This window comes from Syngnathus typhle, linkage group LG21, assembly GCF_033458585.1.
Source record: "Syngnathus typhle isolate RoL2023-S1 ecotype Sweden linkage group LG21, RoL_Styp_1.0, whole genome shotgun sequence".
NCBI lineage: Eukaryota > Metazoa > Chordata > Actinopteri > Syngnathiformes > Syngnathidae > Syngnathus > Syngnathus typhle.
The window spans coordinates 4,584,423-4,599,294 of record NC_083758.1 but is presented as its reverse complement, the minus strand read 5'-3'; the positions used below and the strand labels follow the sequence as shown (position 1 = coordinate 4,599,294).

Genomic DNA, 14,872 nt, shown 5'->3' with positions numbered 1-14,872 from the left:
GGCCGCAGCTGGGTGTGTTGTAAAACAATACTCCCCCCCCCCCTTCCTCGTCCCCCTGAGGAGACGCGCTGCTTAAAGTAAGAATAATGCATAGGGGAGCGCCAGGAAAGCTGTGCAGCCTCACTTTTGGGGCCTGTGAAAAATGAAGATGTCACCACCTGGTGCTTTTAAACAAACCTTTCGGCAAACTTTCGGAAGTCTTTTTCTATTTGCGTTGTACTTCTCTGTTGTTACTAAACACGGGGGAACATCTAGTCCAGAAGCTTTCATTTTATCTACATTAAAAAAGATATTTTTCTCATTATATTCCAATAATGTTATTACTTAGACCTCCTTAAAAGTGTAATGTCATGTTAACGATATAAACCTCATTATACTTTCATTTTGAGCGCCGCCCTTGCATCATATGAGGAATTACAACAAACTTAAAAAGTAACTTAAAAGTAATGAGTAACTTCTTACACAGATGTTACGTTACTTTCAAATGGAAATAATAATAACTATATTCGGGAAGTAGCTTGTTGCTAATTAATTTAACTAATCTAATTAATTGTAACTAGTAGCTAGTTTTTGTATTATAATAACATTATTATAGTAACACTATAATAACCATGGTAAAGATTGACAAGTAGCAAAAAAAAAATTGATGGCAACATTCAAATGTGTTCAGAGCCAGTAGAAGCGGCACACATAAAAATGAGAGCAATGTTAATCACAGACACATTATGGGATATCTCTTGTTAGCGCAATTCATGAGGGTTTATAACCATTTTAGCCGCGCCGCATAATTAGCTCGTCTCTTTGAGATTGCACTGGAAATAATTAAGGTTGTGAAAGCATGGCCGAACTGTAAATAGTAGAATGAGAATGGCTGCTTCCACGCTGACGGCCCCGATTCGTTTCCGGTTGGATTAAATAAGAATTTTCAGGTCACGGCACACAAATACGCCAAGATATTATCGGTAATAGACGTCCATTGTTGCGATATGATAACTTTTTATTGGAGTTCCTGCGGCATTTTGTAAGGTCACTCAAGGTTTTCTGATATCTGCATGTTAAGATTAAGGACAGAATGCAGTAAAAAGGCAATTACAGCTATTAGCTTGATGTCTTAACGGCTGAGTGTAAAAGGCCTAAAAGCACTCCCCTGTTTATGTTTGGGATTTGAAGGCACCCGAGATGCTGCTGCGTGATTCCTCCCACACATCTTGAGAGGAGAATCTGGCAGTGTGGGCTGTTAAAGTGAGAGGAGCGATCTGAAAGATTGTCGAAGGGAAAAAAAAAAAAAGTCGTGCGGAGTTTATCGAAATAATGCACTGAAGTGAAGCCTACCTTACCTACCTTATAATCAAATGTTGTAAAGAAGGAAGTAGAGGTGACTGCTACACACTGCTAACACAAAATTTAGCGTTAGACTAACACATAAAACAAAATAGAATCGAACATTTTGTTCGGAAACACTAAAATGTTTAACCAAACATGTAGTTTTGTCCAACAAGAGCCAACAGTTAGCATAGTGCTACCTTAAGTATAAACCTTCTATTCTGTACATAAACACCCAAATGTTTCATCAAACCAGTAGTTTTGTCGAACAAGAGCCCACTAGCGTAATGCTAACGTAAAATGCGAAACGCTGTAGATGGCTAATGGCAGTTAGCATAGATGCTACCGTAACTAAACCTTTTAAGAACAAGAAGTAGCATTCTCTTCTTCCCAATTCTGGTTTGACTGTACAATTATATAGAAATTTGCCATCTTGAGGGTATTTTTGACTATTTTTAGAGCCATTATAGGAAGTATTGAGGTAGCAGTGTATAGACAGTCGCGACCAGCTGCACGTCATACCATCTGCGAGAAATGTTTATTTGGTAGCTACTTTGCTGACTAGCATGGTGACCCACTTATTTGTCAGAACATTGAGTAATGACATTGGGGTCAACCACCAGTGCTCTATTTTAAGCTTTGACTGTCAGTTTGGGACTCTTGTCCCAAAAAATGTTAGACATTTTCAAATATTTTCATTTCAAAGTGAAGGAATGACAATGTGCATTTTACTTCTGATAAATATCGAACTGTTTTCACCTGTATGGCTCAGGGTTTCCCCCTACTGTTGCGGAGTGTAATTACATTCACTTAAATGGTCAGTTTAGTCAGACAGCAATGAATCCATGTTCTAAACACCAACTCGCCTGTGGATTAAAGTTGGTTGGCTACTATTTTCCCTTCCGATCCTCCTGTTGCGTATTAGACAGTGAGATGATTACTCACCGGTGAATAGACGGCTCACTCTCGCCGAACACGGTGTTTACTGTAATGGTCCGCTTGTGCCGCCTGCGCCGTTATGTGTTGTTATTGTTGCTCTATTGATTTCCCACCGTCACGTATTCTTGGTAGACTTATATAATTCTCCAAGGTTTTTTTTCTCCGTTCGCATCTTTAGGTTGAGCGGGCTTTTTTTTTTTTGCAGCGATGACACCGACTCAACATCACTCAGAACTGATGAATATTATTTTTAAAATTAACAGGGCAGACATGGGTATCATGAGTCAGGTTCTGATTAAACAATTAAGCCAGTGAGAGCAACTCCAGGGCGGTGATAAAACAGTTATAAAGTCTGTTAAAGTTTTTATATTGGCGGATTTAAATAGTAATCATTATTTAAGGATTGTTTTTATTGAGTTTATTCCAAGCGTCCGTTCAATCTGTTTCATGGAAGACGACCGCTTTCATTGGAGCGGCCATTTTGGAAATGAGGACGGCCATCATGGAAAATATAGTCCTCAATTAACCCTGCATTAATTTCTATAAACGTGGGAGGAAGACAAAGCACCAAGAGAAAACCCACACAAGATCCAACTCGACCATCCGCAAGCTAACCGCCGTGCTCCCTTCAGTGCGATATATTTTTGATTAAATACAACCCCCAGTTATATTTGTGTTATTCCTTCTCCCCAAATTATGATGATTAAAGTCAGCTCATATAGAAGTAGTTGTTTAAATTTGGACAGAAGTGTGCCAAATGAACATATCTTAAAATAAAAAAAAATAAAAAAACGGCACCCTCCGGGTTTCTCGCTACACAGCCGCAGCTCTGTTTCATCAGCGGGCTTATCTAATTCTCTGTCCCAAACACATCAACCAGGGTAATGAAAAATTCATTGAGTCAGTTACTTTGTGCAATTGAACACATCCATCATCTTGTGTTACTTTGTAATATAGTAAATCATGCGGCCGTCCCAATCACGAACCCCCTCTGACCGAGCAGACCTCCCCGTAATGAATATTGACTCCCATTGTGTTAAATTCATTCAAGCAAATCAAGTTTTTAAACACTCAAAGCTCGCCATGTCCCACTTTGCTCTTTCAAGGTTTTTCATTAAACACGGGAGAAGTTGATTACCTGATAAGTGAATTTGAACTTTCCTCCGGCGCGGCAACCCGCCGCCGATTTCTCCGCCCGTGTCGACCGCGACCATGTGATATCCTCTCTCCTTCCAGATTAACCTTTCTGGCCCTAATAAATGGTCTATATTCACATCAAAGGGATGAGAAGATGGCGGAGGGACTTGTAGGAAAGAGGGGGGGGGGGGGGCATTGAAAGAACCAACTCGCCTTCTCATTGAACGGTAATCTTCCCTGTCCACTCCAAAATTATGCCCCCCTTTGTCTTTTTAATTAAACTCAAGTGCAGTTTGGCGGCTATTTGACCTCTAGTGACCCCTCTTTACTGGCAGTGCCGCAGGTCATTTCCATGCATATATTATTATCCCGTTTCCTCTTGGGTAAGGCTTTACAGATTAAGTAGAGTTTTAAGTCTCGTCCATTTCCCCTTTTTTTTTTTTTTTTGGACTTTGTTACACAGCAAATCATTTGATAAGGAGGGAAAAATGATGTTTAACTGCAATTTTTTTTGGAACCCTGTTTAGAGGTCCAAAGCAAACTGAACTGTACCGTTTGTTGGAAAACCGGGCTCACGTTTGCAATCAAGCTTTGCCGTGTACGCGGCGCCACCACATATTTGGCTCCTCCGTCTGTTTTGCTAGCATGTGAGAGGATGATAACAGGCTTTGTGTTTACCTCTCACGGCGCTGCTGCATTCCCTCCCACCTCCATCCCTGCGAGTTTTGGCATACGCCAGTTTTTGTTTTGTTTCACGGTCGTGCGTTTCGGAACCATCGGTAAAACCCGATGTCTCCCTTGTGTATACACTTTCGGAAGTGTAGATACCGGATCGGGATTTTGATAGCGCTAATATCGGTTGCTAATTGATCAATCGGGTATTTCACGATATGCTTTCATACCCAAATGACAGAAATGTTCCCTTTTTTTTGGCCTGTCCATTGTGACAGCCGTGTCGATGTCAGAGGTGATGTTCCACATTAGGAAGGTCACATGAACTCGTCGTCTCGTATTGTTAGCGGAAGTGTGCGAGCAGGAGTCAAGCCCCATTATGGAAGTGTGGGAGCTGGGTGGAACCTGATCCGCGAGTCAGTCACTTCGGGTTTGCCGGCAATTAGTGTGGTAATGTGCGTCGACACAGTAGTGTGTGGATGTGGTAAGGCCTTGTGTGCCGCCCCCGGTTAATGAGGCCTTTATGGAGATGAAGTAGGGGTGTGGGTAGAGAAAGACACGGAGACGCGGCGATGGTTGCCCCTTGCAGCTGTTAAAACAGAGCGGGGGTGAAAGCGAGGAGACGGACGCAGAGCTGTGGAAAACAGCAAATTGCTGATTGGTCGGTGTCAGCCCCACTTACAGGCGTTATTTGAATGGTTTAGGCAGGGCTGGGAGACCTGTGCTGAACCCCTGAGCGACTTCTCAATTAGTGGGCGGCCTAGCGGAACTGCCAGACACTATTGTGCATCCCCCCCCAATGCCTAACCGTCATCCCGCTACAACCTTCCAAGCCGTATGTTTGCCAGATCGAGCGATCGGTGAGTTATTGTACGTAGACTTGTTGGGTAGACCCGCCTTATCGGACTAGTTTTGTTTTTCATCGCGGCGTCTTTGAGGATGCTATATGATGTTTTTTTGATGTTCCCCCTTTTCTTTCACGATAACGGCACTCTCCGGATTGGAGTCGCGTGAGGCTTTGTAAAAACCCTGAATATCGTAGATAACACACTCCACAATGGGGAAGTCCGCTTTGCTTAACCGAGTCAAGCCCGGTCCCCGTTGCCGTGCTCCGCTTGTGTGAAATGAGATGTAAATGTGGCAATTTGAACAGTCTGATTTATTCATGAGGATGCCAAAAAGAAAGACAAGAATGCTAATGCTACACACTGCTTTGCCCTTGGCTAGGCCACATTGACAAACAAGTCACTCAACAAAGGAATTAACAACTTCATTAGGTCACCTGACAACATTGGCACCTCCAACCCTCGATAGAAGACCTATCTGATACCCCAGATGTTGCCGAATATTTATCGAGTTGATACAACACTGTCAACATGATCCGGTTTTAATCGGGAATTGTTTGCCCGGGCAAACATGATGCTGGAAATCACTCAAGTGGAAGTAATTCAAAGGCTGATTGGTGTCCAGAGTTTATTGGGGTTCTTATTAGGGGGGTTCATGCCTACAGTTTGTATGAGGATTGTATTCAGAGGCAGGAAAAACACGGCTACCGCTGCATTGATTGCACCCTATGTCAGTTTCCTCGGGTACTTTTAATCTGCGAAATGGTAAATAGGCAATCAGAGGGATGCACAGCAGTGTTCAAATGTCGGTCCTGTGATTTCTCTGCCACCCCCAGAGAAGACTTGATCAATGGGTGGGACAGACAGGACTTGTAATCCCCAGAAAGCTTTCGAAACCATCCTACCGGGTCAACACTTCTGGTGTTTGGTATCTCTCGCCCCAAAGTCAATTGCGAACCCTTTCTGGAATCTCTTTTTGGTAGAACCACGAGAAACTGCTCAGAAGATTGACGCGGCTAACGTTCTATTAGCTCAAAGCTAACAGATTGTTATTGTTGTTAAAGCAAACATGGTGAATTAGCTGTTATGCTGCATGTAAATAGAATAAGTTGTTCATGGTCTTAATTTTTTTTTCTTGAATTCTTTTCCATATGCTCAGCAAAAGAAATGCACAAGGAAGTCATTGTCAAGCAATTCACACAAAAGCACAATTTGCCCTTCACTTCTCTGAAAGGACAAGCACTTATCCCAACGCAAACAATTAAAAGCCCGTCTACCTCAGTCCTCTCGAGAGAACCCCCCCCCCCCCCCTCTCCCGGCCTTTAACGGTTTCACATATTCCGGCCAAACCTTCGAGGCTTTGTATGGTCTCATTAATTTAATTGGCATTGCAGCGCGTCCATTCATTAGCAATATCGCCTTTGTTTCGCACCTTGCCTGGCTTTCACACATTGTTGCCTTATCGGAACACGAAATAATAAGCCGATTGGAAAGGTGATTTGGGTCACTTCATTTTTTGACATTAAGAGTCACTCAAACATATCTGTCAATGTCATCAAGTCCATTGTGATGACTTTAACGTTCTACTTAGTCGGATTTTTTTGGGGGGGCGGGGGGTTTATTCACGACAATACTTCAAAAAGAAAAAACAACCTCGAATAGGGACAATTGCATGAACATCGTAAAAACAAGCTGACCTTTTCTACAGCGCGTACTTGGATACCTCCCCCTTGAGAGTTGCTGATGGGATGATTACGAAATTGAATGAACGTTAAGAGATTGCTATGGACAGCTATGACAATCCAGTTGAAGGGAGCAGCGGGAATATTTATTCTGATGCGCGTTCACATTTCAACAAGGCGTCAATCAACCGAGATTCAGCCGAGGAGATTTTTTTTTCTAAGCGCCATAACAGAGACTTGTTTACCCACTCAGATAATATTCCATTCTGTTTATATTCATCGTAAAATAAAGGAAAATCTAATCCCCTATTTCTGACTCACACTTTTAATGAGATGCTTTCTAAATGTTCAACTCTGGCAAAGTACTCTTTAAATGTTGTAGCTTTACAACTTGGCTACCATTAACCCCGCCCCCTACATCACCACTCACTTCACACGCCAAGCAATTACCTCGCCAATAATGCACCCAGCTCGCAAATGTGCCAATGTGAATTTCCTGTAATTACTCCGAGCTTTTCACGTGTAATCTAAAAGTGCCGAAGGGGTCAAACCGGGCACCGGTGATTGTGTCTGAAGGAGGGTCACACACACACACACGCATTGGAGGGTCTGTTTTCACCCAGGTTTAATTGTCCCCGATGAGAGAGGGTTACATTTAGTTTCGCGGAAGTCAAGAATAGCTCTTTTGTTTGGATTCCAAAAAGCATGGAAGAAATGGCGTCTGATGGAATAAAATGACAGGCTCTCAACGGAAATATAATTTAGGGTGCGTGTGAAGTGCAGGCGTAATTAATTTGAGAGAAAAGCTCTTAGGGAACTTTTTGTTGCCAGCAATTTCTCACTCAACTAATCGTGGCTTTCCAGCTAAAAATTTCAAATCAATAACTCTTTTCATCTATGCTGTTTTTCTCTTCAAAACTCTTGTGGTCACCTTTTGTGTTTGTGTGGGCCCCGCCGCTGATATTTCCAATTGGACTAAAATCCTTACTTGTTCAGTCCCTTGGATGCATTATTCTTTTGGATCATCCCCTCCAGTGGAGATTAGTTAAATTAGCTGTGAAGAGCAATGACTCATGGGACTGTGCATGTTTGGTGCAGATAATTGCGAGGCTTGTGTGTGCCACTATCTGGCACCCGGCGTGGTATAGCAGGTGGGCTGGCGCCGGGGAGAGTGCCTATCGAACGACACATCTGGTTGGAATCTTTCATTTAGTCGTCCTCAAAATGGACCCGGGAGGAGGCTCTGCCAAAAAAACAGCTTTGCCGTTTGATTTGAGCTTGAGTTGTTTCCCTATTGATGAGAGAGGATTTTCAAAACAGTACAGCTCAAAGTAAAACAATCACGTAACTTTGCTTTAAACACACGAATGGTTCGATTTTTACTTTAACTTCTAGAACAAAGGGTGGTTAGTTTGAAATAGATTCATGTTGCTACTAGCCTCATCCTAGCTAGCGGTAAGCTAATTTGTCTCTCAAGTTGAAAAACTCTCTTTAATTTGTTGCTAGCATAGCGTAAAATAGCTGACAGCCAAGGTGTTAGCCAGTCGAATATTTCCATTGCTAGGGTGGTTTGTTTTAAATAGACTAATTTTGCTACCAGCCTCATCCTAGCTAGCGGTAAGCTAGTTTGTCTCTCAAGTTCAAAAACTCTTCTGAATCTGTTGCTAGCATAGCGTAAAATAGCCAACAGCCAAGGTGTCAGCCAGTCAAATATTTCCGTTGTTGGACGAACAGATGTGCTAGGACGGCATTAGCTAGCTAAATATTCCCGCTCAGTGTAGCTCGTACGTTACTTTCACGTTTGGGCACTCCCCACGTACGTAAGAAAGATATTCGGAAACGGGACGTGCCAGATCTGGCGTTTATTTCCACCAGACTGATTCACTGTTCTGAATACTTGCTGAAAGTAACAAAGAACATGACCTTGCACGTACGGCTTATCTTCTGAAAGTTGCTTAATGTAGAAAAGCAGATGTTGTTAAACCTCTCGGCAGAGGTTATACGAGAGCTAATTAGGTGGCGCTCTGCGGCGTCTCGCTGAGCTGACAGTTACTGGGAGAACGTTGCGTTGTATACTCCCGGAAAGCGGGCCATAATTCATCATTAGGATATCAGAGTCCAGGTGCAGATGAGAACTGATAGAGGCTGGCAGCCAGGCAAGTCGGGGCACTCGAGGAAGAAAATCTTATCCCGCGGACAATTCCCAGGTCATGGCCACGGTAATTGAAATAATTTTGCCCCCGAAACGTTGTTTAATCACTGACAATCACACAGGCTGGGGGTATTAAATTGAAGAACGCAAGAGCCTGATTACATCTGCCACTTTTAACCGTCCCCCCCTCCCCCTTTCCTACCCAGCCCGGTTGTAACTTTCTTTACTTTGCGGTTTTATGATAAAACCGGGGCAGCGTTGCGTGGTGTCATTGGAATTCATTCGACAAATCCAACGTGAGTAAATTCGTTGTTACGGACAGGCGGCATCAGCAAATGGACTGAGCGCAATCCCATTAAAAAAAAAAAAAAAAAGCCCATGTTGAGATGCAACAAATCATTTGTCTGTTATTAACCCTGAGCCTGTAATTATGCAGATTACCATAGATTTTCCTTGGGTGCCTGGAAGTGAGATCCCGGGGTTGTTCTCGGCGTGGCAGGCGGACGAGAGAATGGCCATGCATTACTGAACTTGCCACATTCATCATGTTGACTGATGGCACGGAGAGTCGGTCCCCGGGTCCCAGTGGTTAATGTAGTGGGTAATTAACTGTCATTTGCCTAGTAATAGGCCGATGATCAATGGTTTGTGAGGAAACAAATTCTAATCCGGCAGCTGATGAATGCAGGCCGAGGCTGGGGCAATTCAAGTGGTGGGAGGAACGGGAAAGATGGAGATCAGGAAGAACGGTGTGGCCGGAATTTTAAATGGCTACCTCATAATAATAAGTGGTCGGGTTTATTTTATTACAAAATCATGTTTATTTTTAAATTTAATTATTTTAGTTTGAGTTACTGTAATTTTCAGACTATAAGTCGCGACTTTTTTCATAAATTTTGAACCCGAGTTTTAGCTGGTGCGCCTTATAGTCCGGTGCGGCTTATAGTCCAAAAAATGACGATACTTTTCGCTCCCTCTCCTATGTTTGTCCGGGATACCTTTTTCCGTAAAAATGGAGACTTCAATCTTTTCACCTTGGCGGAGGTTTTGCCATCTAGTTATGTGTCAAGTCCAATGGATAAATATATTCCGTTCAAAGGTACGTCATTTACAAAACCGCGGTAATGAGCAGGGAACCCGTTCTACGTTTGACACATTTAGTTCGCCAAAGCCGAAACAATCCATTTGGCGTGACACCACTTGTGCATTCGCAAACTCCGATCAGGTTTTGGGGTCCACTGGGCTAAAGCCTTGTGGAATAATTTAATTGGTATCTATTTTTTTTTTCTCAGTCTCTCTCTACTCATCAAATAGGTACCACTGAGCCGTACCGGGCTCTAATACACAGTGAACGCCTTCTGACCGACAATACAAGGTATTGAGCACTGACTGCATCAATACCCTTTCAAATTCAGATTTGCGCAAGGCATGAATTTTAATTTTCAGGCTGTATCTTCCCGACCCCTTTAAATATACATGCTGTCTTGTCAGCCGTGGATATTAAGTGTATGTCAAGCCTGCTGTTTTACATTGTTATCCCGCAGCCCTGGAGACATAACAGGCAGCTGTTAGAATAAGAGAGAAGGCCATGAGAAAGTCCGTATTTATTTATTACCAATTATAATACGGAGCTAAACGTATTGAATGGCAGGCTTCGGGTCGCGGGGTACGCAAAGGCCTCTAAGCCGTCATCGTCTGATTGCGTGCGAGCCTTTGAATTCATTACGAGCAAAACCACGCTTAATTTGCCCTCTCCCCTGAGAGCCATTAGCGTCCGTGACATCAAACTGGCAGAGCGGCCAAAGACGAGTGGCAGGTACGCTCCATCCATCTTCCCCTCCCCACAGGGCGCGGCGGGCCTTCCCTCCCCCCCACACGTCCCGCCGCTTTGAAGTACCACACCGGAGCTGCCATCGCCGTCCAAAAGATGGTCATCAGGATTTCGTATTGCCTCAGATTGTTGGAAGGAAGGAGAGGGGAAAAAATGGTTTGATTCGAGAAGCAAATGTATGTTTTGTCCCCGCAAGCGAATACACGCCGGAAGGCGACGTTGAATCATTTAACGCGGTGGTTAATGTAGCACATAGGTACCAAATGAATTATGCAGCAAACAAGTGGATGAGAAGCAGCCAGGAGGTCTGTTTAGGAACCTGGGGGGTCTTTGGGCTTCTCATTTTCTTTTCAATATTTTTTTTTTTTCCTTCAAGAACCACATCCATCACAGACGCAAGAAAAATGCTGCTCCCAGGCTGGAAAACATTATCAAAGATTTAATTTTTTCCGCTAGCAGAGTCGAAGCTTAGAACGATGGCTTAAAAAAAAAAAATGGTGTCCTCTTGGAAACAAATTAGAACTTTAATCCATACCTCTTTTTTGTCTGAGTTTTCCCCCAAAGGAAATATGGCAATAGAAATAATAAGTTTCAGGGTCAAACTGTTGCCACGTTAAAACTTTCAGTAATATTAAAAAATTCTTAGTGTGTAAAAATAAACACGTTATATGCTGAAATTTAATTGCCAAGCGCGATATATTTATTTATAGGAACGATTTGTTTTTATATATTTACCGTATTTTTCGGCTTATATAAGGCACTTTTATAATCCTTGAATCGTCTCAAAAAACGAATCGCCTCAGGTTACGTTACACAATATTCAATCTACTTTTTAAGAATAAAACCTCCGGTCTCATTTTGCACTTTGAGCTGTGTTGGTTGTTATTTTTCCAAGTGGTAATTGGTGTAAAAAGGACCACTTGACCTGGAGGCATCGTCAATTGAGGAACGGTCAGATGCGTTGGCGTTTCAGACACTTCAAACATATTACGTAATAATCATCACTGAGCAATATTCGAATGGTTTTCTACCAATTTGACCTTCGAGAAAAAGTTTCCTCCGTGTTTTGTAAGGATTTAACTTCAATGAGGACGGATCCCGGCGGAAAGTAGGAGTCTTTTGTTATTGATTGCCTCGGTAGACACAACGGGGAATAGCAACAGGGCACAAGGACGTCTATCGAGAATCTTTGAGAGCAAAGCGCTGTGACAGACTTTTTAAACAGAAACGGGCCAGACGAATTTCAGGACAGACGCCCCGCAAAAATGAAACGGTGAAACAGAACACCGTTTTGATTCAATCCGACAGCCAGAAATCTTATAACATCACTTTTTTACCCGAATACCTTCCATCATTTAAAATCTGGGGAGCCTTGAGAGCATCCTATCTGAAAATGATTCGGGTTAGTGGAAGACAAGGACGTTCACCCCTGCAGAGTAAGCGGCGTCTCGCTGTGATTCTGTTGTACGGCGTAATACAGAGTGCTGCTGTTAGGCTCCAGCACACGTGCTCATTATCTCCCACTAAATCTATCATATCTAGCTCTTTCTTGTTTTTTTTTTTTTTTTTAGATCAATTACCGTTCTTTGTAAGGAGAGAAGTCATCATTTCATCCATTTCATCCCAGCGCCTTTTGGCGATACGCAGGGGGAAAAAAAAAGAAAAAATGAAAGATAACAGACATATCTAAATTTAGAGGGCTCAAAGGAGAAGGCATAATTTTTTTAATTAAGTCAGTAATAATCCACAGAAGAGACCTTCTTTGTTTTCACCAAGCTTAGCACGTTGGAAGCAATATCCTTCATTGTCTCAAGGTGTGTTGACAGTGGCCCTTAATTCTGGAGGTATTCATGAGGGCGCAATCTATCTGCTTCCTGTGCCTCTGGGAAACATACTTTCTGAAGGTTAATAAACAACCCTGCATATCCCAAGCCCCGAGATCATTTATCAGATTGCGATCTCTTACAGACTCAGAGAGTGGCATGCCGTTTTATCATTTTAACAACGATGGCTAAAAGTGCCCCAAGAAGTCTGCTTAATAGGTTATTTTGTTATATGATTTCGTTATCAGATTCTTTTCTCCCTTGTATCCCCGGTCTAGGTCGCTGTGTAGTAACAGCCCTGAATCCCTAATGAATACTCCTATTAAAGTCCCTGGAGCAGGCAGAGAAATAATAGGGTCCTCCCTGGGCAGTGGTGGAAGCCATGTCCCATCTATTTCAATGGCCCAAGCTGTGGCCCTGCATTTTTTTTTTTTTTATGCTTAGGCCAAGACCAATAGAGATTTTTTTATCCAATACCTATACTCGTCAATATCAGCAGGTCAGGTTGTTAAAGTCTCGGTCAAACTTTTCAAAGAAAATCACCTTTTCAAAACAACCACTTTGTTAGAGGTGCGTTTAACTTAACGCTAGCAGACAATGGAAAACGTTATAGATAGGCTAACGATTAGCATCAGTGCGGTGGTGCTCTAATGATCGAAGATGTTACAAACTTGAACTAAGTTGAAACGAGAAACTATCCGAAATGATTCTCAAAGTCCGCATTTTTACCGTGACCCTGCGGAGACTTGATGGAAAATTCAGTTCCCGCTCGGATGACGACCCTGAACAAAATAAGTGAGATAGAAAATGGATATAATAAAACTTTAATATATACAGCGTAGTCTATAAATGCAAAAGGTGTCTTTTTTTTGTCTTCAACATTTTGATCAGTCTATAAAAATTCCCAGTCTGCCTGGAAAGTGCAGGACTCCCAAAGTTGCAGTTTTACAGACGCTAATATTAGCTGTTCGATGTGGCGCAGGTTGTTTGGCGTGACGGGGAACTGCGCAGCCTGCAGCAAGCTAATTCCAGCCTTTGAGATGGTCATGAGAGCCAAAGAGAACGTCTACCACCTGGACTGCTTCGCGTGCCAGCTCTGCAATCAGAGGTGAGTGATTGAACTGCGCTGAACTGGCGTCTCGCCGCCGCTACCTGCATCCGCCCAAATAGCTGCTAGGGGAAGAACGATTGAGTTGTACTAACCCCGCTGATAGTTGAACATCCAGAGATTTATCACTCTAACAAGTGACCAGAGAGATACCCCAGACGGACATAGCGATGATGATCTTGTACTACGACAGCGCAGTTTCAGGCTAGACAAAACTAGTGGGGCCCCTATGTACTTATTCTTCCATCAGTTTTCATTACGGGAAGTCTACTCAAATCCTGAACCTGGTCAGAGGTGACTGCTTGTACCATAATTGTGACTTTACAAAGACAACAATGCAGACTTAGTTTTTAGAAAACTGAAATTCAAGGAAACAACAATGACGTATCTCATAGAGAATGTAAAATGTCAATTTAAAAATTCTACAGATCGGATTTATGTTTTTTAGTTATTATAGACAACAAAACAACTTATGTAATTCGAAAATCCTCGTGATGAACGAGATCCACCTGGCATGTCCAGTATGAGAATCCTGATTGGTGGAGCCATATGGGGGCGGGGCATACCACAGGTGAAACAGATGAAGGGAAAACAGACCTAAATTTTATGGGTGCGTTTTTGCTTTGGTTTGGTTTAGGTTTTTTTGGGAAGACTATAGAGGAGAAGAAATAGCCTAGCTCTAATGCTAACACTAGTATATTTTGGTTAACCAGCTCAGTGGCCTATTGGTTAGAGTGTCCGCCCTGAGACTGGAAGGTTGTGGGTTGAAACCCCGGCAGGGTCATACCAAAGACTGTAAAACTGTAAGACCCATTGCCTCTCTGCTTGGCACTCAGCATTAAGGTTTGGAATTGGGGGTTACAAGGAGTGGAGCTCTTTACAAGCCCTAGGATTCGTCTCCCTCCTTGCACAGTTATTGATATAATAATATGTGCTAAACAATAAACTAAACTAAACTAATTGATTCAGCTCCACAAAGAAGTCGAAATATTTAAAGAAATAATTTGCAGTATCAATTTTCTTGATAGGGTCAGCCAAAACTGCTTGCTTTATTTGTGAAGCAAGACCCGATTGATCCCAATACTGTGGACTTGGGGTATATATTACATTTTATCCCGTACACCGTGCCCACATATTGTAATTCAATGCGACAAAAGGTAAAGCTATCTCTTCTGCGGTAGGTGACCGCCAGTGAGTTTGCATTTGCGAAGGTTACACCAAGCACAATCAGACACAAAGGACATTAGTCTCTACGTCGCCGCCGTCCGCGCTAGCCAGACACATCGTGCATACTAAACGACAAGAGACCTGGTTACGCACAATTAGCACTTGGTTATTGTCTTGCCACTTCAGCCGGCTG

At 42.8% G+C, this 14,872-nt stretch overlaps 1 protein-coding gene across 3 annotated transcripts in view; it reads left to right on the top strand.

Moving 5' to 3' along the window:
- The window catches only part of lmo3 (LIM domain only 3), a 29,351-nt gene that overhangs the window by 8,218 nt on the left and 6,261 nt on the right, over positions 1-14,872 (top strand). For all 3 annotated transcript variants that reach the window (XM_061269327.1, XM_061269328.1, XM_061269326.1), the window contains exon 3: positions 13,387-13,512. In XM_061269327.1, coding sequence (XP_061125311.1) covers positions 13,387-13,512 — 126 coding nt within the window. The remainder of the gene's footprint in view (positions 1-13,386; positions 13,513-14,872) is intronic.